We start from the raw sequence: 24,845 nt of genomic DNA, 5'->3' as shown, positions 1-24,845 counted from the left end.
TCATGCCCATCCGGCAGCTGCGAGGCAGGTGAAGCTGCCCTCGCTCCCGTCTGCTCCTGCCCACCTGGGATTCACAGGGCACTGCCACCTCAAGGCGTCTGACCTCCACGGCGGCCACACGTGGTCACTGCCCCCTCTCCAGTCAGTGGGTGTTTACCAGCACAAGACGACTCTGGGTGGGTTTTTCTTGATGTCTAAGAGGCTACTGTCTCTTGGGACATGTGATTCTAAGTCATGTCAGAGGAGGGAGACTTCTAGGTGCATGTGTCCCGTTTGAACAGCTGGAGTTACCAAGAGTGGGAGTGCAGTGCCTGGTGCAGGGAGGCTGCTTCGGCTATCCGACGTGTGGTTCGGGGGTGCCGTCCTGCACCTAGCAACCAGGAAAGTCATATCCACTGTCAGTTTTACTTTAAACAGCGTTTCCTCATCACAGCTAGGATGTACTGGTCAGGGAAGAGTTTTGAAAACCTGTCGTGAGTACACGTGGCCGAAAATAGTCTTATATTTTTTCACTGGAAGAGATGTTCTGCTCCCCTTCACTTGGGTATATTAAAAAATGTGATTCAAATTAATTTAAGCTCACTAAAGCAAAATAAAATAAAACTATGTCTTCTCAGAAAGGATGCATGAGATGTTTTAGGTGAAAAATGTAAAAGAAAAAAATAATCTGTCAGTGGAGACCAGTGGATTATTTACCATGTTCCTGATGCCAAATGTCCATGTTCCTAGCTGAACTGCAGGCCGCTGGTTGTGGCCCAGGTATGGGGCCCCAGATTAGACTGTCAGCATGGTCAGGCCCCTCAGCCTGGAAGGCGAATTCAGGTCCCCCTTGACTCGGGTTTCCCTGACAGATGATAGTTTCTGGGTTGTCATAGTGACACTGGAAACTTACTATGAGAGTGATGACGCCTTAAATGAAGTCTGGCTTCCTTTTTGTGATACCCCAGCACGAAAGTTAGACACACTCTGTTCTTTCACATTCCATCTCTGTTTGGGATGAGATGCTCAGATAATGGACACCGTTGATGGGCTGTCTTTCAAATGTTGTCCAACTGGCATTCTGCGGTGAGGACAGGAAGCCCCCTTGGGGCACAGAGGCACCAGGCACATCTCTCCCTGCACCACAGCCCCTGCACTGGGGTCTCGTGGCCTCACGGCGCCTGCCCAGCCTTGCTCGTGTGTGCCGCTGCTTTGCTTGGGGCCCCCTCTCTCCTTTCTCTTAAGTGGGTGCTCTCTCTGCTCCTGCTGACCCATACCAGTGTCTTTGACAGCCTCAGTAGAAGTGGGCTCCTGTATTGCTGCAGAGAGACCAAGTGAGGCCCCATGTCAGTGTCTTGGGCGGAGTCAGACAGCTCTCCCCGACAGCCTGCATATTCTGGGACCATTACCGCCCTTCTCTGGCCTTCCCCACGTGGTCCCAATAAGTGTTTGCGAAGCAGGCGGAGCCTGACGAACCTTCACAGAGGTGCTGGTCGAAGACCTTCGTATCGGGGAGAGCGGCTTCTTCAGTCATGCACTCAGTGCTTCATAGGGTGATGACCCGGGTCCTCAGGTTCATGAAAGCGAGTGTTTTCAAAGGAGCCAGAAAAGACGGCTTTATTAGCTCCTTGTCTGGTGGTGGCAGGAGGTGCAGTGGGAGGGAGGGTGAGATCCCAGTGTTCCCACCTCTAGCAGGAGGAAGGGAACTGAGATGGGGCACGCCAGTGGTCTGCCCCCACCAGGGTTTCTGCTCTCCCAGGTCCTCTGCCACGCGGGCAGGCATGGGGCCGCCATGGCAGTGAGAGTGCTGCCCTGCTGCTCCCTCAGTCTGCTCCCAGGTCCCATGAGCCTGTGCAGCTTGCTCAGGCCCTGTCCCGGCCCTGTAAATGCCTGGGCTGTGTCATTGCTGTGGCTTTGTCCCCAGTTCCACAAGTCACTGCATCCACACGTTGCCTGTTTACCCCAGGTGGGACCCCGGGGAGACCTGGGACTCATTCATGTTTCTTCCCACTTCCCCCGTGTTTCACCAACCTCCATATCCTCTTGATTTTACCTGCAGAATGTTTCCAGAACCTTCTTTTGCTGCCAGCACCTTTGTGGCCCTGAGTCCCTGGTGGCCGTCAGCTCTCCTTCTCACATGCCCCTGTGCTTTGTCAAGGACACATGTGCCAGCATCCTTTGGGTTTCCGACATTCAAGGCATGGCAGCTAGAAGGTTGTGTTTCCATGCGTGGGCAGGTCTAAGGTGTGAGTTGTGGTTTCTTCATTTACCCCTGCCGCCCACCACCTGCCCTGCCACCTGCAGCCCTCCCCACCCCACCTGCCATCCCCCCAACCTGCTGCCCTCATGTTGAGGACCAGGGTGGGCACAGTCTTGGTTTTCAGGCCCTGTCTTCTCTCAAACCAGGGCTACTGTCAGGTTCCTTATAGGAGATGGGAGCAACCCCCATGCCCCAGAGGGGGCTCCGTTGGGCCCAGGTTCCATAGACTTACATAGTAGGCCCGGCAGGTCAGAGCTTCTTGATGGATGAGAAAATTCCTTGGACTTCACTGGGGCCTCACTGGCTCGTGGAAGGGAAAAGGAGGAGCAGACCCACTTCTTTCGAGGCATTTTCTTAGGCTGTGACTTTGTTCCGTCTTGGTTGGTCAAGCTCTCTACCCCTGAGGGAAGGAGGCAGCCAGCTGCTAGACAGAGCCTTTCTGATGCCTGTGGTGTCTTCTCAATGACACTGGACAGTATTCTGGAAGACCAGAAGCATGAGAGCCGCTTAGCTTAGGTGATGGGCCATTCCAAGAGCTTCCTCCTTGAGGAAAGTGTTAGCCACTGTGAACCATCAATGAGAAGCCCCCCGAGCCCCTGGGCCACGTGCAGGGAGACACAAGTGCAGCAGTGCCAAGCCAGTGCTTGGTGATCACACCCTGCCATCATTCGCAATCGAGCGTGGAGGAGCGGGTTTTAGTGGTACCTGAGGATGGGGTGGGGGTGGCAGTAGTCACAGTCGTCCCCGAGGGTGGGCAACTCTGAAGTATGTAGTTCCATCTGGTTCTATAGAGGAAACCTTGCTGGCTGGGGGCACAGCTCTGTCAGGCGGGCTGGGGTGGGAGGCAGCTGGGCACTGGGTTAGCAGCCAGGTGCCTCGCTGGGTTCCTCATTTTGGGGTGAGTTGTCTTGTTTTGGCCAGAACCTGACATTGCCAGAGCCCTGGGCGTTGCGCTCGCAGGAGGGACGCTGGGCTAGCCTCACGGTGACATCCGTGCTCTGTGTGTTTTGTTTGCGGAATTGGAGGCAGCTCTTCTGAGGCACAGGTTCCGTTGCTGCCCAGCTCCATCAATTTCTTTTTAATTTCACAAACTTCATTTTTAGGATAGTTTTAGATTTACTGAATCACTGCAGAAGCAGTGCTGAGTTCTTGTGTACCTGACTCCCGATCCTGCTACCATCCTCTATGTTAGACGGTGCACTTGTCACACTTAACAAGCCAGTACCGACACAGTTGTTTATTCACATCTGCTTGCTTCTTCCCTCCCTGGGAAGGAATCCTCTGGCGTCATGCCTCCTTGGGCTCCTCTGGACTGGGACAATCTCATCTCAGACACTCCTGTTTCTGGTGCCTTGATGGTGTTGAGGAAGACCAGACAGGGATTTTGTAGAATGTCCCTCCGGCAGGATTTGTCTGAGGTTTCCTCATTGTTGACAGGGTGATGGTGGGTTTGGGAGGAAAACCAGAGGTGTAGTGCTGTTGTCCACACATCTATCAGGGAGCTGGTTCTGCTGACAGTGACTCTGACCTCTGGCTGGAGTCATGCCTTCAGGTATCTCCACTGTCAAGGTCTTCTTTTTGTCTGAAGTCAACTCTGTGTTCTTGTTTGGAGGATGTCGCGTTTGGTGGGCACGCAGCCCACACACAGGGAGGGGAGTTGGCCCATCCTTGAAGGCAGAGCATGCACACGGTGACGTGGGTTCTTCCGCACAGGTCTGTCCCATGTCCCATATTTACTCAGCATTGGTCATATCGCTGTGGACTCATGCGTATTTACTCTGGTGCTCTGGGTGCTAGTCCTCTTGCTCTAGGAGTTTAAATATCTTGGAAATCAGTGACCCTGGAAGAGAGACAAGGCCAGAGTTCATTAATTATTATTGCATAAAATTGGAGTGGTCTCAGGAGAACCTGACAGGGCCTGGCACTGTCCTGCTAAAACAACATCAGAAGTCCTCATTGTCCCTTCTGCTCCAGTTTCTCTCGTTAACATCAACTTTTCCAGAAAGTTGGATTTCTGATTCTGTTATCTGTGCTCTGCCTGACGGTGATCCTAGAGGGCCTTTTTGTTGCTCTTAAGGATGGTTGTATAGCTGCCCTTTCCTCTTCCTACCTTCTCGGCCCCCCACAAAGAGGAAAGGATTATCTCCCTAAATTTGGACCAAGGTCGAGGGCTCCAGGGGTCCCTTCCTGCAAAGGAAGCCACCTTGGCACTTCAATCTGGCAGAAGGAACAGAGTATCGATTTCAAAGAGTGCCGAGAGCAGATGCCAGAAGCTGCAGAAACATGGAGGGAGCGCTCTGCCTGGCTGCTGCATTCAGACTGTTGAAAATGAAAACCTTATTTGGCTCTGGGCCTGAAACGCAGTGACATGCTCTGCTGCCCCTGCCTGCAGTCCAGTCACTCTTACAGGTGTGGATATGTTTGCTGCATAGAAATAAACCCCTGCTGGAATCTTACGAGCTCCTGGCAACAGGAAGGTGCCGTTCCCTCCATTGTTTGGCGATGCCAGGGCCCTGTCCCCTGGGGCAGGGAGGAGCTGAGGTGCGTTGTCGGGTGCAGTTCCCGCACTCTTAGGGGAGCCCCCGCATCCCCACGTCCTCGTCAGGGGAGTGCTCCACCTGCTGCCCAGAGCCACCTCAGCTGGGACACGGGAGGGGGCAGTGGTCGTCAGACACTGAGACAGGCTTCTCTGCCCTTGCATGTGGCTTGCCAGTGCCGTAGCGGGTCCCACGTCCAATGAGGGTGGTGTCCTGGCGGCCTTTCCATCTTGTATTGCTGCTGTTTCGCCATCGGCTCGTGACACTCATACACACATCAGGAATTGTGTGGCTTGTTAGAACACACTTCATTACAAATTCCTATCTCCCTGCTTCCTGAGCAGGCCTTCGGGAAGCTCTGCACTGGACAAGGAAGTGGGAGGATTCTGCAGTTTCACGACTAGCCGGTCCCAGCCAGGAGAGAGTAATTTAACAAATATTTATCTGTGATAACTTTTCACAAAATGAGAAGTCACTGGATCCTGGTGTCATTTTCCAATCAGAGGCCTGTGAAAATCAGAGCCTTGTGAAGGAGTTGCTTGGCTAGGACAAGGCAGAGGCGCTATGGACACTTGGCTTATGTGCGGGGCGGCACAGACCCCTTCTTGCTTCTCTGATTTCTGTCCTTCCCATGGACATGAGTTGTCGGTGAGCTGGGCCATCTCCGAGGCGGAGCGCCTGTCCTTAACAGACAGGTGGGGGTAAGGCGTTAACACACTGTTCGGGAGCAAAATCTAAGTCTCTCAGAGCAGGGAGGACTTGAGTTTCTTTAAAAAACAGAACAATAGACCATCCCCGCACCCTTTCATTCACACGTACTTCATCAGACAGCTATTTGTTTTTCTTAACGTCATCATTTATGTGCCATAAAATGTAACCATTTAACGCGTGCAAGACCCATCACGGTCTAGTCTGACACATTTCATACCCTCCCAGCTATGTCCCCTTCCAGCCCTGGCTGCACGTCTGCTTCCATTCTGTTCGGACATACCTGCTCAGATGTTTCATAGTTGTGTGGTCACAGCGCAAGGCCTCGCATCCGGCTTCTGTCATGGAGCAGACGCTCATGCGTGGTGTTGTGAGTGCCGGTGCCTCGCTCCTTTTTATTCCGCATAGTCAGTCACAGGGTCAGTTAAAGATGCTGATGGCAGTTCTACACTGGAGTGTGCTGGCGGACGTTGGTGTTAATGTGGGCTGCAGGCCAGAGGCTTCAGATAGGAGGAGTGGCTGTTTCAGGGCCAGTGCAGTCCCATCTGGGTCCCCTTCTCTTACGTTGGGGGTTACTTCCATGACTCAGGTCCATAAGCATTCTTGTGCTCAGTACATCTTCCCGCCCCAGGGTGCATCCTGGACCAGTCCCCCAACTCCCCTCAGATCCACAGACATGTCTGATAAGTCCTTCATTTAGAGTTGCTTCTCTTAAAAACTGTGCTTGGGATAATGGGGGGTCCTTTGAAATTGGAGATTCCAGAGTATGACGTTTTCATGGTGTTTGATGGAAATTATTCACTGCAGGAAAACCAAGTACAGTTAACCTTTGAACACACAGGTTAGAATTATGTGTCCACTTGTCCCCAGGTTTTTTCATTAAATCATACTCACCACTAACAACCCACCGCCAGTTGAATCACAGACAGAGGGTGGACCCTAAGCTTACATTCAACTGGGCAGATCTCCCCTCACTTCACCTCATGCCTCAGTAATGTCATAAGCTCTCTTGCCTGTCCCCACACTGTCCTGGAGTCACTGGGCTGCTTTGTATTTAATGAGGTAACATGATGCTTAAATTGGAAGTTTTTTGGTAAAACATGCCTAAATTGATACATTTTTCTTTTGTTTTTCAGGTATTCATTTGGTAAGTGACAGTCATTTAGGATCTCACATTCCGAGTTTAGCATTAACCTGGGGTATGTATCTTCCTGCATTTCCTGGCTTTTCTTGCTTGGCCCCCCTATTTGCTTTGAGTGCACAATCTGGTCTGACAGCATGTTTGCACTTGACCTGCCTCCCACCCAGGCTTCCTGTTGGGGTGAGGGCCTCATTTCATAATGGGACCTCAGGTATCAGGTCCTTCCTGCTAACAGTGGTCTCCATTCAGGAGATGGATCCTGTGTGGGAGGTCCCATTGCTTCCTCACAGGTCGTTCCCTTTGGGGAATGGAGCAGCTGGTGACGTGAGGCCCTCAGTGTCCCCTGGACCCACGCTCTCCTCCCAGACGGTCCTGCCTCCTCAGTGGACACACTGTGCAGAGGAGGTTTCCCAGGTACAAGCTAGCATTTGGTTTCGGGTGGGTAGACTTTAGGTCCTGGCTGTGCTTTGCGGGAAAGCTACAGGCAGAGCAGTCACGGAGCAATCGAGCACCGGGGCTCCCACTGGGGGTAGCGAGGACGGCCTCCGCTAGTCGGTCCCGGACAGACATGCTTAGTGCAGGGCTGGCCCAGGTTCTCAGGGAGCTTGGGGAGCAGAACAGAACTGCGAGTTCCAGGGCGAGGTTCTTGTGGCCCATTGGTCTGCGGTGCTGAGATCTGAGCAGGGCGGAAAGGGAGCTGGGTGGCCGTTCCACCCCTGATGCTCGTACACGGACTCTGCTTCCTGCAGATGCTCCCCTCACCGCAGCAGCCTCACCTCCATCTTCTTGCTTCATTCCTTCCACGTCAGTTGAGCACCAGCCATGCCAGCCATAGTGATAAGCCAGGCAGATGACCTGCTGCTGGTAGAATCGACTGGAGGGTGGAGATAGGACTCCTGTGCTGTCCTACCATTGTTCATGTCACGGGACAGACAGATCCGCATGTCACTTTTCCTTTAATTCTTCTTCGAGCTCCCTTTTGGTTTTGTGGACCAAGCTCCAGACAGGAGAAGGTTCTGTAGGAATGTGTGTGCCTCCCTGCCAGAGGCCCTGGGGAAGGACAGGCCAGGAAGGCGTTTTAGGGCTGAAGGCTCGCATGGGGCAGCCCGTCCTTTGCAGGGAGGCCCGCCTTCCTCTGGTCTGAGGGTCCAGGAGGAGAGAGCCAGGGAAGGGAACCACAGTTCTACACGCAGACTTGGGCCCAGTCTCATGACCCAGGACTGCATATGTGTGTACAGGGCAGACGTGAGGCCTCCCAGCCGGAGGTGAAGACAGCTGAGGGCCAAGGGCTGCTCAGCACAGGCCCTGCATGGCCTGTGTTTGGGGCTGAACAACTTTTCTGGCTAGACTGTCCAGCCCTGCCCCCTGCCCCGCCATGCATGCTTACTTCTGGGTAATTATGTGCACCTCAGTAGCTACTGGCTTCTACACACAGTGGTTGACATGACAAAAAACTACTAGACACATACATACGCCCCAAAAATGTACCCACTGCAGAGCAGACACAGCTGAGGGAAAAAAATCAGTGAACCTGAGATATCCAACACGGAAAAAAATGAAAAATACAGAATGAAGAACTTAACATGAAGGTAATGGAACCCAGAGCAGAAGAGAGAAAAGAAGGGCAGGAAAATATTTGAAGAAGTTAAGGCCAAGAATTTTCCAAAATGAATGAAAAGCAAAATGCCACTGATTTAGAATCTCGGAGACCACTAACATACAACGTGTCCTGGACACATTATAGCAAACTGCCAAAGGCAGAGCATGAAGATCTTAATTGCGACCCAAGTTAGGAGGGACATCCAGAGGGACAAAGATGATAATCCCCGCTCTTGTTAAGGCTCTGCCTACAGAGGACAGGGACCTGGAGCTTCAGATCCCAGGAAGGAGGCCCCACTGTCACCCAGCAGAGCCATTGTCCAACGACAGGCAGACTGGCCCCACAGCCCCCACGCAAAGCGAGTTCTTCAAGAGGATGGAGTCAGAGGGACAGCAGCGGAGTTCGGGTCCACTTGATGGAAGGAAGGTAGAGCGGTGGGATTTAAGATAACAGTAAATAAAAAGTTTTCTGACTTGTAATTGCCTTAGAAAAGCAGGTAACAAAGCAGTAGTTTTAATTTAACATGTGAAGCACAGTGATCAGGGTGTTGTGGGCCGGTGTCGCTTCTCACCTTCCGAATTAAACAATCAAGTGTTGAGCGTTGGCAAAATGGCCGGTCCTTGCACTGGAAGCTGCCTGGATCTCTGTCTCTGTGCTCGGGGTTTGGTGGTTTAACAAGAAGCAGTGGGACGACTTGGGAATGTTCTCTTGTCCTGAGTGCAAGTCCAGCCTGCATGGTTGGTCGCAGCCTGGCTGTGCGAGCTCCATGTCCAGCTTGTCTGAGGTCAGGCTTCCCTCAGGGAAGTGGCCTTGCCTGGCATTCAAATAAACCCTCTTTGCTTAGTAAAAGTTACTTGATTTTCCTTTCCAGTTGTTGTGATGAACAAAAGTATCAGAGCCTGACTTGTGGGAGCAGCCTCCGGGCTTGGGTCCTGGGTAGTTATAAAGTCCTGTGTTTTGCAGGGGGATGGGGGAGGGTGGGTACCATTCACTGAGTCTCGAGCTACGAGCCGTGAGGCCATGGCACGAAGGTTCCACAGCCCTGGGATCCCCGTGGAAGTGACATGTGAGCCTTTGTGGGAGCAGGGGTATCCCTGGCAGGAGGCGCAGCCATCAGCTCTGAATTAAACAGGCGGCTCTGTCTGCACTTCCATCGGTGTTGTGGGGTGTCTTTCACAAGTCTTCTCTGCCCCCGTGGTAACGGGCTGTGACTTCAGAGGTCATCCATACCTTTCCCTCATGAGGCCCCTGAGATATGACTGGATCAGTGTGGTGTCTACCCTGCAGCAGCTCGCTGGCCGTTTCCCACTGACCGTCCAGACCCCTGGTCCAGCCCCTCACCCTCACCTGCTGTGCTTCTGTCTGTGCCCTGCTCACTAAGCCTAGAGGAGAGAAGGCAACCGATGCTTCAGGCATGACCCCTGGGCCGGGCCTGGGGAGCCAGACCTAAGGGACTTTGGACCTTTGGGGCTTTTCCTCCCTCAGCTGCCTCAGGCCCCCAGCAAGAACTGGGTTTTCTCAGTGAGTCGATCGTCTTGTTTATACTTATTTTTCTATATCCATTTACATTCTGTTCCTTCTTTAACGGGTGTGAGGCCTCTGTGGATTGCCCACTGAGATGCAGGAAATACGGGGCCCTGGGGCTTGCTCCCTGGCTCCACAATCTCCCTGCCACGTCCAGGGCTCAGGCACCCCATGGCCACACAGATCTCAGACGGTGTCCACTGCTGTGGAGAAAGATTTCCATTGGCAGCACTGCTTGGAGGAGTCTCTGCAGTCATTTCTTCCGGGGCCTCCACCAGCCCATCTTCTCTGACCTTCCCTGGGTGTGGTGTGCAGGTGTGACCCCTCATCTGGACATGGGGCACAGTCCCTGCCCAGAGGGTCCACATAGCCAGCCCTCCTCCTGGTCACTCCCTCCATTCAGAACCAACACTTCCCAGGAGGTCCGAGCTTCTGTGAACAACCCACATCTCCACCATGGGGTCCCCAGCCACCGTCCACTTGTAGGTGGATGTGACGCTGGTTGAGGAGAGGCCACACGAATGCAGGAAACCGCAGCGTCCTGTGTGACTCACTTCTCTGCTGTGGCTGCATCTCTGCTGTGTACTTTGAAGGCCCCTGGCTTGGTAACTTTCACTTCAAAGAATGGGTCTAAAACGCCTTTTATTCTGCACCCTATAAGGGTGGCCCATTTTCTGCTCCCCTGCAGGAAGTGTGTTTTTTGATATTTGTGACCTTGGGGCTATGAACTTTTTTTGAACTTTATGCCAGCCTCTTTGCATTTGAAAACAGCGCAGGAACCCGGCAGGTGTGGCTCTGGGGCTTCCAGGAAGGGCTTTCTGGCCTTTTCCGCCAGGACGAGGCTGTTCTTGGCCCATGCCCTTCTGACCAGTGCTCCTGTGGGGCCCCGGGCCAAGCGACAGGGAGTCCACTCCAGGAAGGAGGCTCCCTCTGCCCGTGTGTGCTGAAGTCAGGGCGAGCAGAGGGTGACTGTGCCCAGAGGCAGGCCCCTCCCAGACCTGGGCAGGCAAGAGTGCCAGAGGGGCAGGCTGCAGGCCAGGGTGCTGTGTTGGCCGACTCTGCGGGACATCGAACAATCCACACTGGCCAAGCTGTGTTGAGGGTCCTTTCCGGCCCCAGGCCTTGGCCATTTCACAGTGTCCTCACACCCAGACAGACAGACATGAGGAAGCCTGTGCTTTCCTGAGGCTTCCCATCTTCTTTCAAGGCTTCCGAGGCCTTGGGAGGGTTTTGTAACTTCTTTGATTTAATTTTATCTTGAGGGACCTCAGTATATGCAGATGGTGCTCCCAGGCAGGTGACCCCTGGGCACCTTCCTCTCTGTCTCTATCTCCCAGCACTGATGCTCCTCTGTCAGGAGCCCAGGAGCCTTGCCTTCCCAAAAGACACAACGTAAGTGCATTTGATTTATTCCTTAGGAGTTTTCTCTCAAGGGACTTATTTCCCTATTTCTCATCCTTGCAGGGGAGGGAGAGGTGTGGAGGGAATTTTAGGGAAGGATTCTGAAAGGCTCCACCTGGGATATTCCTTTTCAGGGAAGGACTATTCATGTTTTACTGCAGGCCCATCAGGCTACGAATTGGACATTTTAGGGATCCTTGGTTTCAGTGAGAAGCTCAATGGACAAATTACTGTTTTATCCTGTTATTGTGAAAACGAAGTGTCTGCTGGTCCAGACTCTTCCTTAGGGCTGGGCGAATGTTGGAGTCTGGTCGTGAACCGCAGGGCCAGGGAACAGGCCCACAGCAGAGACATCCAAGGGGTTACCCAGAATATGCTGTGTGAGCTGGGAACACACTGGATCCCTGTAGGAGCCATCCTCATGGTGGGTACAGGGAGTGAACCACCGCGTTTAAACACACCAAGGCTGCAGTGGGAGGTCCATGCCAGGGAGGTGAGACAGGTGAACCGGTGTGGGGAGTGGGACAGGTGGCAGTGTCCTGGACAGATGGGTGTCTGGCAGGGAGTTGATGTGCAGGTGGCCACAGGTACGCAGGCATGGAGGGCCTGGGCTACGTGTAGGGACCTCAGTGGATGGGCTGAGTCTCAGCTGTGTCACCTGCCACTGTCCTTTGGTGCCCTACTCTGCTATTGCCGCCTCACTCCGCCAAACTCCACTTCCAGGCAGGTCAAGGGCCATGTCAGACTGGACACCTGAACCCTACGTTCCCTGTCACAGCAGCACCTCTTGCCAGCCGTTGTAAATTAAATGCTCCCTGTGACCCTTACCGCTCTTAAATTCATGCTTTAAAAACAGCTTAATGAGGGGTTTACTGACCCAATTGGGAGTTTTTATTAAAACCTGTTGGTGCCAGAGTGGAGCCTGCCTGCAGGAAGCGATTAGCCGGCCTCACAACCCTGAGCTGCCTCGGCCGCAGCAGGTCCATCAAACCATTTCCAGACCCTTGTCAGCCCCGGCACCAAGCTTCGCCTGGTTCTCATATCCTCTGCTTTCATTCATGGTTTGTCTGATTCTCCCCCTAGCCCAGTGTCCAGGAGAGCAGTTTCTTGTGATTAAATTATTCCCATAATCAGAGGCAGCCTTGCCAGCCCCATCCTGTGAGCTTGCCAGGCTGCAGACCCACCTGCTCGTCCCTGCACTTGGGTGATTCGATCCCTCCCCAGCCCTCCACCCAACTCCCTGGGACAGTGAGTTCTGCGTGACGGTTCCTCAGGATGGACAGAGAGCCTGAGTTGGGTGACTTTTAGGGCCACCACGTGATACATGGAGAGCGTGAACCACCTCAGCCAGCAGAGGTGGTTATTTCCAATGCGAGAGAAACAGTCACCGTGTTTGCCATGGTCTCACCGTCGGTGGCCCTGGTTGGCCTCAAACCCCCTCGCCCCCCGCTACTGCCCCCAGCGTGGGCCTCCTCCTTGGTGCTATGGCCTTCTCTCTCCTCTGTCCCCTCTCTTGCACACCAGTGCAGGAGTGTGCTGCCCAGCAGTCGCTGTTTGTTGCTGGAGGAGGAGGAGCAGCAGGTAAGGGGCTGGGGGAGACTGAAGGTACTGTCCCATCTTAACCGCCTCCCTGTCTGTACCTACTTTACTTAGGTGCCTGCTCAAATCTGCGCACAAGCAGATGCGTTAGATTGGGGTCAGTGTTTCCCAGATGAGCCTTTCTTCTCTTGGTAATAGCTGATGAAAATTACTTGGTGGAACCTGGGAAAAAAATATATTTAAGACCATTTTTTTTTATTCGTATGGTTAACACTTGGCTTGTTCTAATTTGTTCTATCACATCTAGTTACCCATTTCTGCTTCTAAAAACATGTTCACCTCTTTAATATGCAGAATTTTAGATACTGAAGAAGCATCTTGTTGCTGTAACTCATACTTCCAGTCCTGAACCCATTCGGGTGGGTTTTGTCTGAAATGCTTCTAAATTATCTTTTATTTTTATTAAGGTGAGTAGACGTTTGACGAGTGTTTCCTTTTTAGTTCATAGTATAATCAGTATTAGTATCGCAGTTGACTGTGGAGTTTCTTGGTGCTGGCTCTCTGGTGTTGAGGGCAGTTTCATCACCACCTGTTCTCTGGAGACTTGCTGCTGGTCCCACAGACTAGGCTCTGTCTGCCGCCCGCCGGCCCTCCCCCTCCAACCCCCTCCTCTCGGTGCCCCCAGACTCTCCTACATGATGCGTGTTTGTCTCCTTCCTTCTCCGGTGTCACGGCAGCCATGTGGGTCCTTTCAAAGAGCTGGTTTTATTTATCAGATTTTTTTTAAGTGTGTTCTGGCTCATTAATTCTTACTTTTTACAGGTTGCTTCCTCCTTCGTGGAGGAAGGGGTTTATTATTTTCTAAGATCTTGAGCTGATTGTTTAACTCATTAATCTTCCATTCTTCTTATCTACAAACAAAAGCATGGGGACAGGTGGTCACTCCCCTCTGACTGTGTCCCTGGCCCTGTCCGCTAAGACCTCAGTGTCCCCCTGACAGTGGCAGGTAGTATTATAACCCTCATATGCTGGTGCCTCTTTGGCCAAGTGCTGTTTAGAGACGAGCATCAAAAATCCCAAACACTTGAGGTTTTATAGGTTACTTTTTGTTGGTCAGTTTCTGATTTTATTACACTACACCTAGATAATATGGCCTGAAGATTGTTCTTTTAATTATTTTTTTGAAAAATTAGATATGTGAATGGATTATAAATTCCAGTTGTATTATACAGCTTATAACAGAAACAGCTTACCTTTGTTTACCTCTGCTCTCCCCGTCCTGTTCTCAGAGTGACTCCTTCGTGTCCTCCAGCACTTCTGAATTTACCTCACACTTCTAAGTTATATGTTTACACAAGTCGTTCTTAATGCATCACCTTTAGACGTTATCCATGTACTTCCTGTCATTACTTTCCCACATTTCTAACACTCTTCCCCTTACCATCTCAGTTGAACTATGTCACAAATACAATTTTTATGAAATTAGTATTTAGTCTTTACATTATTATAACTACATAAATATTATTGACTGCTGAGCCAATAATGAAGTATAATAATTTTTTCCTAGTAACTCTTTGTTTTTTCTGGAGTTGATAGTTGCCTCTCCTTTTTTGTTTTGCTTTGTTTTTCATCTCTGATCATGTTTCAGCAATTTGTTCCAAGTTCACCAGCACAACTGCTTGACCTCTCCCAATACTATTTTTTACTGAATCAGACACATCAGATAATCTATCAGTTCCTTCTCCCCTTTCATGGAGCTTTCTGTTTGGGCCAGGAGCACATGGTTTTGAGGCCTTGGATTTGGAGATGGTGGGCAGGTTAACCCTCTGCCAGATTAGGTTTCGTTTGTCTCCCCATCTGAAGGATCCTTGTGGTTTTCAGGGCAGGTGCCTCGTTGTGATGGAGGTGAGGCCAGAGGCCCAGCCACATCTCCACTGCATTCCTCCCTGTTGTGGTCTGGAGCAGTATTCTCAGAGAGGATCATTTTTAAACCCTTTTATTGATCATGTTTATATAAAACAGCTAAAAGCAGCTGGTAACATGGGTCTTTCTCTCTACTTCTTCAGCTTTAACACTTGCCTGTCTGAGGCAAGGCGGACAGGCTTCCCTGCCAGGTAAACCACCTGTGTGTCCTGAATCTCAGTGAGTGCTGAGGAGCCAGAGAAGGGCTCTTGGTCTCACTGGACACCATCTCGGCCACTGGCTGGCCTGGAACCTCCAGAGTCTGGTGTGTGTCCCTGGAGCTTCCTGGCTCCAATGCCCCATTGTTGGTGTGGGGGGAACAGCGTCGGCAAGCCTGACCTTTGCCAGCGCAGTAACAGGGAGCAGCATTGTTAGGTTAGCTCTGGAGCAGCAGCTGTGTGCCAGTTTCTTTTGTAAATGCTTTGATATTTTAAAACAGAAATTTTAAACGAGGAAGCCATGCTTTGTTGCTGTTACAATAGCAGCTCTTGTCTGTGTGGATTCGTTGAATGGAGACAGACACCGATGCAGTTTTAGTATCATTAATGGTTCCCAAGTGCGTATAACAAATCCCTTCTTAATGGCCGTGTCGTCCTCCTACCAAAAATGTTCTACCTCTTTTAAAGTAGGTTCCCCTGTATTTATCACCAGCGTGTTACTGGTCTCAGATTGATGTCCCTTTCACGAGGTTTTCCATTTGGTTTCAGCCTCAGTAACTGTCTTCTGGGCATTTAGAAGATGGACCTCCAACAGGATTCAGGGGTCGATTTTGCGTGACGTCCGTTGACACTTACTGGCCTCCGACGGGCTGCTTCTGCTGTGGGATGTGCCCCGGGGAGCCGTGTGCTCCCCCAATCTCCTTCCCCGCAGGCAGGCTTCCCCCAGCCCCAGTCCCAGTCCTGTTCTTCTCCAGCTTGTCACCTCTGCCCTGGATCTTCCATATGTGCTGTGTGCCCCTCCCCCACGGTCTGTCAGCCCCACGAGGACCGGGCTTTGCCCCGTTCACACTGTCCCTGCAGCTAATAGGACAGAGAAGCTTAATTACAGCTCGGCTGGCCCACGGGGAGCCTGTGTTTGAAATCGAGGACTCTAGGTCCTCTGAGCTGTCATGAGAAGGCAGATGGTCATCGCTCTGGAGAGAAGCCTCATGCCTATTCCAGGCCACCCTCAGCTTGGGAGGCCATGCTGGTAGTGGGTGCACATAGCATCAAGAAACCTGATTCCTTGTTTTCTTTGATTTTCAGTGCACATATCTCCAGACCCAGAACTGCTGGTGCAGTTGCGCGTGTGCGCCCGTGTTTCTGGGCGATCGTGTGCACTGACGCTCTAGTAGCTTTCCTTGGGCGTCAGCCCCCGAGCTGGGAATGGCACCCTGAGCCAACACAGGAGTTGCTGAGCAGAACGTTCACAGTCAGTTCCTGAACCCAAGTGAAGGCAGCACACAAAGTGGAAGGCAGCCACAGAGCAAGAGCCGCAGGGCCGTCTGGGGTCTGCTCTCCTCGACCTGAGCCCAGGGGGCTACTAGAGGGGCGGTGGCCTCAGCCAGGTCATCCGAGACAGAGCCCCGCGTCCCAGATTCTTTAGGCAGCTCATCCTGGTGAAATGAGTCAACAACACCTTAAAAAGATCTCAACGTTGGTTTGGAGTTACAGAGATGGTTCAGAGTCACCAGGGCACCTCATCCAGCCCCTTAGTCAACATCTTACCACAGCACCAGTCACTACAGCTGGACTAAGACGCTGTTGGATTCTGCCAGTGCCCCTTCCAGTCCAGGGGCCCTGCTCTGCATTAGCCGATATGGCTCCTTCGTCCCCTGTGGTCTCTGGACTTGCCTGGGTTTTCATGACCTTGATAGTTTTGAGCAGGTCTGGTCGTATATTTGGTAGGATGTTCCTCCAGTTGGGCTTATCTGGTGTTTTCTCATGACTGGACGGGTTGGGGGTTGGGGATTGGGGACAGGTGCCACTGGGGCAGATGAGTTGGTAGGGACCTCCCTGGAGGACGAGACATCAGCATGGTTGTGCATGTGCAGGCTGGTCACCATCTCCCTGGCAGGGCTGCTACAGCAGGGCCAGGTCCAGACCGAGGGCTACTTGTGCTGGGAGGAAAAGAGGAGTTTCAGAGGGTCAGCCACTGGCAACTAGTTCCATATACATGTGTCTCTTCTCTGTGGGTCCTTGTACAATATGATTTGGTGACCACAGTGCCGTTCAGTATATGAAGAAACACTTGTGATATTTTAACATTGGTTTTAAGCAACATGCACTGTATTCCATTTTGCTTCTTTAAAAATCTGTCAAATCTGTTTTGAAATCTGAGACCAAGGTATTAACCAGGTTTATCTCTGGGTGAGCAGACAACTTTATTCTTCTTTCTAGTTCTGATCTATCTTCACTGAATACTTCTGCCTTCAGTTAAGGGTCAATATGTTAGTTTTAACAAAATGAAATAAAAATGAACATATATGAGCAGGACTCAGACATGAGGAGCTTGTGTTCATGGCAGGCTTCTGAGAACCCTGGGCAGTTGGGTGGGGGGGGTCTTGAGGCCAAGGGACTTGCTGGCCAGGTGCTCAGGTGGGAGGAGTGCCTCTGCCCATGGAAAGGCTCTTCCTTCTCTGGGAGGGGTCTCAGTGAGCTGTAGGTGGAGGCAGAATGAATCTGGGTTGGGGGCTGTGGGGACCCAGTGTGCTGGGACTTGGGAGGGTGGAGGTCTGTGGTGGGTGGCAGGGTACTGAGCCACAGAGGAGGGACCAGTTTCTGCCCAGTCTCAAAGTTGACCTGCGCTCTGCACTGCTGCCTGGCAGGAGGCACTGGCCAGGGTTCCTGGACCCACAGATGGTCCTGGAGACAATGCTTCTTGGAGGGCGCATCCACACCGTAGAGCAGACAGGGAGGGGGCATGATGGCCTCATGGTCTGAGCTTTGCTGATGTGCTGCTGCGGGCGGTGGGCCAAACAGGAGAGCAGCGGAGGGGTGCGACAGAAAGCTGCTCAAGACTTTTCCTTTTCTGTGCCCAGTGCTCGGCAGGTCTACAGACATGGGGAGGGGGTGTCACTGGGATCCAGCCAGGTGCTTGGCACTTCCTCAGGACCTGGTGAGTTCAGTGTCCTTCTGCCCGTTGCATTTGTGCTGTGTCTTGGGTTTTCTATTTTTTGATGGCAAGAAATGTCCTTTCATCTGAGGAAGAGCTATTTGATCTGCCTCAAGAAAGGCAGCAGGGCTTGGAGGATGAAAGCAGTGACACAGGAAACAAGACCTGATTCTGGTCGCGCCAGCGGACTTCTCCAGGCCTCGTACTCCTCTGGACTCTCGGTGGCCCGGCCCCTTCTTCCTACGATTCAAGTCTGCGTGTGTGGTTTTGTTGAGAGGCTCACAAGAAGGTCTTGTCACATCGGTGTGTCTCAGGTTCTAATTTGGTGAGAAGTGCTGGCTGTTGCAGGATGGAGGGGGTGGTCTCACCCTAGTTCATTTGCACATGACAGCAGGACAAGTGTCAGCCTTGCAGCATAAACACTGGGACACCATTTTCAGTGTTGAAATTCTGGCCCCTGCCCCCCGACCATTTGGTTCAGGACCTGGGTTCAAGACAATTGATACCACTGGATGTTTGGGTGGGTGCACCCTCTTTTTTATGTGAACATTGAACTGGAGCAGAACATTCTCTTTGAGGATGTGGCCATCTGCACCTGGATCCTGGGTCCTGCTTTTCTTCCCTCCTGCCTTACAGAACGCCCACGCTCTGGGTCAGCTGCGCTGCGTCAGGCGTGCGGAGCCAGGGTCTCTGCCCACATCCTGCTTTACCTCAGGCTATGGTTGGAGGACCTCTGAGTCCAAACAGTCAGAGAAGCGTCTCAGCCCTATTTCAGCTTCCAGTTCTGAGCCTCCTCGGGAAACCAGTCACTCTGAAAAACACATCTCCTGTCTTGTCCTGGAAAAGAGTTGTAATTGTTTTTAGAGTTATGCCTGAGTGGTTTGATCAGACTCAACCACTGCAGGCGGGTCACCCCAGCTGCCAGGATGATGACTTACAGCTGTTCTGATGGCATCTCCTGTAGAACTCATGCTCATTCTTTTGAATTTTTTTTTTAATTTATCTTCTGTGTCCCTCCAAAATGTTTAATGATTTTCTCCAGAAAGCTTTTAAATACGTATTTTAAAGACTTTTTCCCACATACACTGTAAGTTTGGCTTCTAGAACAAATGGCAGTGTAAAGAGCAGCATTTCACAATTTGCTTACGTTTTGTGAGAATGCCAGTGGTCAGTTTTAAACGTCCAGGCAGAAGATAAGGGAATCCTTTGCTTGTTTGTTTTTCTTTAACTTTTGGCTATGAAAAATTTCAAGCAAATGTGAAAGCAAAGAGAGTGACCTTATGTGCCCAGTGAGCCATCTAAGACGCCACCATCCTCAGGCACACGCTGGCCTTCCATTCACCGACTCCCCTTCCGCTCCTCTACTGAAGTAAACCCCGTGCATTGTGTCACTTTGTTTAGAAATTCTTCACTGAACACCTCTAAAGGGTGGGGCCTTTAAGAGCAATGTAACTACAGTACCATCATGGCGCCTAAAAACTTAGGACCAGTTCTATCAGGTATTTAGTCAGTGTTCCAATGTTGCCGGTTATCTCAAACAAATGCCCTGTCTATAGTCAGTCTATCCAGATGAGGATTCGACACATTTCACTGATGAGCTCTGACACGAGTGTGTTGCAGTCAGGGAGCGCCAGGCTCGTGCTGCACGGGGCTAACTCCCTCCCCGGGCCCCCCGCCGCCCAGGAGCTGGTTGGAGAGCACCAGACCACGTCAGAGACTTTCTTGTTGCAGCCCGTCAGGGGGGACAGCCTGCCTTTCCCCTCTGTGGTGGTAAGATTGCTGAGGGAAGGCCTTCCCAGCCTGCTCCATCCTTAGAAAGTCCCCACCAGCCACACCGCTGGGCCCCGGTAGCCTCGGTTGTTGCCTGAACTCACCCACTTGGGCCTGCAGGGTGCTGGTGTTCCAACTCTGTCGTTCTGCTTGCATTTGTTGTCTTGTTTTTTTTTTTTTTAATCTAAGTAATGTTTCCTCATCAACTCTTCAGCTGCTCTAAATGCAGTTTCTCTGGGGCAGTCAGAATAAACCTATCACCCTTTCCTTTACTTAATTTTCAGAAGGACTTGGTCCCAAGCATTCCAGAGGACTCCATTTAATGTCATTTCCAATCACTCTGTTAACACCTTAAATTCAGTAGCTGAGCTCATTTTCTGTAGATTCTCTTGTGGGTTTTTTTCCTATTATTTTTTAATTTCTATGTAGGCAGTCATATTTTTTTTCTCACTTCAAACCTTAAGCTTTTATTTCTTTTTCTCATTATTGCAGTAGCTAGGACCTCCACTACAGTGTTGAATAGGACTTTTAAAATCATTTATGAAAAATTTCAAGCATACAGAGAAAGTTTAAAGAATTATATAGTAAAAAAACCTATCTCTGGACCCACCTAGATTCTACAGTTTATATTTTACTAGTTTGTTATTTAGCTAATTTATTTAACTCTCTACCCATCAGTCCATCATATATTTTGATGCATTTCAAAGTAAATGCCAGATATCAGTGCCTCTGCCCCTAAAAAGACTCAGTGTGCAGGCCGTTAACAAGATCTCAGCGTATGTTCAGATATTTGCCTTGACAAAGAATTCATCCACAATGAAATGTGCAGATCATAAATAGATGTTAGTTTTGACAGATGCATGTGCCTGGGTAATCCAAACCCTCATCAATGCACAGAGAATTACCATCACCTCAGGAAGTCCCCTTGTGCTCTCCCAACTAGTCACCACTCCCATTTAGGTAATGGGAAAAGGTAAGACTGAATCTGTTCTATTCTAAGGTTGAGTCCGGTAAGAACTCACAGGACTTTTGATCCCCACCTGATGCTCCCTGTGAAGAGGGAAGGTTTGCTTCGTGCCAAGCTCCTCCAATAACTTCCCAGAGGGCCTGCTCAGTTGATCCCTCTCCGCAGGACCCTTGTGTCCTGTCCTTTCCGCATGAGATCCTTGGTTTCAGTGGCTGGTGGGGAAGGACAGAGTTAATGGTGTGAATGGCAGCTAGAGGATTCTGGAAAATGAAATCAAAATGCCTGGAATAAAAGCAGATCTTACTTAATGTTAGAGAAGTTTCTCCTGCTTTCTCATCCATAGGCCACAAGGTTTTTTATAATGATGGGTAATATTTTTTCCATTCATTGTTGTTAGTATAAGGCACTTAGGTCAAAGTCTTACCTTTTTGATTTATGTCCAAAAGAAAATGGTCTGTTTTTATCGAGTGCCTTTTCAGCATGTTCTGTAATGACAGATAGCATTCTGCCTTTGCCTTGCTTAGACAAACAGCCTGATAGAGGCTGCTAATAGAGATTAGTGATTCTTCCCTTCACACCTGTACTGGGATCGCCAGAATGTTCTTGGATTATGCTCAACTTCCTCCTCATGCAGGCAGTTTAGGTCTCTTGTTGTCTAAAAAGCTTCTGGATTCCTGGCTCCCATCTCGGAGCAGACAGCCCATCAGGATTAAGACTGTGTTTGGTTCACTGACTTCTCACTTCCATTGTTTCTGATGAGGAGTCGGCTGCTATTCCTCTTGTCAGCTCTCTGAATGTAATGTCTTTTCTGGCACTGCTTTGGAGGTCCTGCCTTTGGTTTACAGCAGTTTGACTATGATGTGTCTCCATGTGGCATTTTGGAAGAATATTAACCTGCTTATGATTCCCTAAGGTTTTTGAATTTGTAATTTATGTCTTTTATCAAATTTGGATAATTTTTGCCAGTATTTTTTACAAAGTTTTTTTATGCCCCATTTCTTTCTCCTCTCCTCACATTCCAATTACACATATGTTTGAACTTTTGATGTTATTCCACCAGTTCCTGGAAGTCTGTTCTTTTGTTATTCAATTTTTGAGTCTCTTTTCTTTAGCTTGAATAACTTTGAACTCTCTTCGTATTTACCAACCTTTTTATTCTCTGTTCTCCAATCTGCTATTAAGCTCATCAAGTAGAATTTAAATTTCAGATATTTTTCACTTCTGGAATTTTTTTAAATTTTATTTTATTGAGTTATAGTTTCACTTCTAGAATTTTTTCTTTTTGTATAGTTCTGTTTCTCTTCCAAGTTCTCTTATCTGTTTATGTCTTATGATCATATTTTCATTTACATCCTTGAACATACTTATCATGGATGCTTTGCCTTGTCTGCTTGGAGCTTGTGTCCTGGGTGTAGAAGGAATGGAGAACAGGAAGAAGTGAAATAAGCAGTGTGTGAGCTTGGTGAGTGCTGTTGGCAGGCAGTGCTAGGGTGGACTGAAGCCTACCTAGTTGCAAACATTACATCTACGAAGGCCTTCCTGAGAAGGTGGTGTCTGAGCAGACACTTGACCCGAGGGCAGTCGGGACGGGCACTGGGGGCAGAGATCTATGGGGCCTGGGTTTGCCTGCGAGGGAGGAGACCCCAGGGCAGAGCAAGTGGGTGAGGCAGTCAGTGGGGCACTGGTCAGCTTCACCCTCTCTACTGTGGGTCACTTGTGGTATTTTCCTGTGATGATATGCATCAGCTGACTCAGCTGAAACCTGATCCTCTCCTGTACACCGATCCTTCTGGAAACTTCTGATGGCAACAAGGACATGGTGCCTGAGGTCATCACTACCCATCCCAGGGTCACTGAGCCACCACACAGACCCTGATTGAGACTGTGGCTGCCAGAAGTGCCTACTGGGTCCTGGTTCAGTGGCCAAGATGCCTGCCCCTCCCCTCCTCATCCTCGTGGGGTGTTCACACTGCCCATTGTAGGCCTGTGGGGTGGGGTGCCCATCACACTGACCTTCCTGGAGGGCCAGAGACAACCAGCTTCCCAGGGCTGTGAAGCTGTGATCAATTATTTTCAGGCATGGGGACAAACAGAGGTGTGGGGAGGGAAGGATGAACACTGGTGTTTCCCTGGCACTGACCCCCAGTCTAAGTGAGGCAGAGGCCTAAGGGCTGCCATGACCTCTGACCTGACCGCCTACTGGGTGGAGAAGTGTGCGTAATTCCCTCCTTTCCAGATGAGCTGACCCTCCCCATCATTTCTGACAGTCCGAGTGTTTGTGTAGTAACTAGACACGCCGGCCTCTCCATGTAAGCGAGGCCCACCCTCCTTTGTGTGATGGGCCTGCTGTGGGCAGTAGGGAGGACACTGGCACCGTGTTCACAAGTGTATGGAGACACTTTCGAGAAGCTGTGGGTAAAATGGGTCATCCTCCAAGGTTAAGAGGAGTGAGGGTGACCCCCACTCTCACAGCACAAGATTGTGGGGAGGGGGCAGGAGCTCACCCTTCTATGGTACTGGGATGGGCTGGCCACTCTGTGCAAGGCCTGTGGACAAACGTGCCTCCTGGGTTGACCAAGAGCAGGGTCCAGATCTGCCCTGACCATGTCCAGCTGTGTTTCAAGCTCAAGCGTCCCACATGGCCAGGGTCCTGGACAGCACAGGCAGAAGGCAAATCAGAACATCCCGTCATCACAGGCAGCCCTGGGACAGCACTGCCTGGCGTCTCATTAGGAGTCTGACAAGGCACCTTGCGACGAGCTTCAGCTAATTTTCATGCACAGAAAACAAAGACAAAGAAGTAGTAAGGCCCTGTGCCCTTCAGCCTGATATATGTTAAATATTTGGAATATATTAATCCTGAAAAACCTTTGTTGCCAAGTCCCATTTCCGTTGACAGGAAGCATTCTTGTGTTTATCCCAAACCAATAAAGCCAGCTAAGGTCATTACTATGGATTTTGTTTTCGGGCTAGCTAGTGACACCTGTGTGGATCTGAGCAGCAGGGGACACCTGGGGCTCTGAAGTCTAGTTGCCACAGCAACTGAGTATTAACCAGCACCGTGACCAAGTGCAGTGGGAGGAAGGCGCCTGTGTGGGTCACCAGGTCACTTCCTATTGCCTGCAGTGCCTAAGGACATCCTTAAGACATAGACTGGCAATTTTCTAAATGCTTCCTAATTGGTAGCATGCGATTTACAATGATTTTATTTAGAGCGTGAAGCCTTTAATGAACTCTTTCAGAAATACTTGCTCGAAAATGCGCTCCCGTTTACCATCTAATCTCTGATGTAAATCCTCACGTGCCTGAGAAGTGACCAGGAGACTGGGCAGATGGGGCTTGTGTCCTAAGAGACTTGCCCGCTTCATGCCGGTTCTGGAGGATTCCTAGGGGCAGGAGGCACAGGAGGCTCTAGACCAGGCCCGGCAGGAGATGAGCAGAAGCTCTCACGGGGAGGTGGCGACATCTCTGGAGCGGGGTTGGTGTTAGTATCTCCTGGGCCCTGAGGACAGTGGAGGACGGGCCCCAGTCTCTCCTTATAGCGAGGACAACTCTGCCAAGCAGTTCTGACAAGCGGAAGGGGTGTGTGGACTTGGGCAAGCTGATGCCCTCCCCTCCCCGTGCACATGCAGACTTCCTGGCTGTGGCTGGGGGCCTGGTGACTGTTAGGAGGGGGATGTAAGGCTGCAGGCCAGGTGGGCTTCCTGACCTTACGGTAGCCCAATGCCCCTTCCAGGTGAAGGACAGGTGGATTTTGTCTGAAGGAAAACCTCCCTTTTTTTTTTTTTTTTTTTATAAAACCTGATCTCATGTTGTGCTTTGTCTCAACCAAAGAGGGAAGTGTCTCAGCCAGTCTGGTGGAGTGTGCCCTTCTGGAGAGCAGTGTCTATAGCAGTCACCTGGCAGCTTGTGGCTCTCCCAGATCCTGTCTGGGTGACAGGTGGGCTGGCGGTTCAGGGACAGTATCTCCCTCCACTCCTGGCTGCTGTGCGGCCCCTCCCCACCCAGGCCCGGCTCTCAGGGAGACACAACACAGCAAGGCCTGTCCTTTTCTCCATAATCTGTGGCTCTGCACCAGTGGGAGTCAGGGCTCCAGCTGGCTTGAGGGAGTGAGCTCCAGGCTTGTCCAGTGCGGGGTCACCTCCACACACAGTTGACCGTCTGTGCTCTCGCAAGACAATTTTTCTCAAGTGGAATCTCCCTCATACACCGAGTGGCAATAGTAAGAACTCTCAGGCCCAACTCTGCGGAACAGGAGTGTCACGAGGGAACACAGTAGCAGAAGCAGGACTGGACTTGTCAGGGTTTGTGGAGGGCGCACCCTGGACCCCTGGACCTTCTGCCCAGAAGAGGGGCCCTTTCTC

At 51.0% G+C, this 24,845-nt stretch overlaps 1 protein-coding gene across 1 annotated transcript in view; it reads left to right on the top strand.

Annotated features, from left to right (window-relative positions):
- The window catches only part of LMF1 (lipase maturation factor 1), an 83,208-nt gene that overhangs the window by 12,608 nt on the left and 45,755 nt on the right, over positions 1 to 24,845 (top strand). The window contains exon 3 of the mRNA XM_006204245.4: positions 6,621 to 6,631. Within this exon, the coding sequence (XP_006204307.3) occupies positions 6,621 to 6,631 (11 nt within the window). The remainder of the gene's footprint in view (positions 1 to 6,620; positions 6,632 to 24,845) is intronic.

This window comes from Vicugna pacos, chromosome 18 (assembly GCF_048564905.1).
Source record: "Vicugna pacos chromosome 18, VicPac4, whole genome shotgun sequence".
In the NCBI taxonomy this organism is placed as follows: domain Eukaryota; kingdom Metazoa; phylum Chordata; class Mammalia; order Artiodactyla; family Camelidae; genus Vicugna; species Vicugna pacos.
Note: the sequence above shows the minus strand (reverse complement) of the source record. Positions and strands in the feature narration are given on the sequence as shown.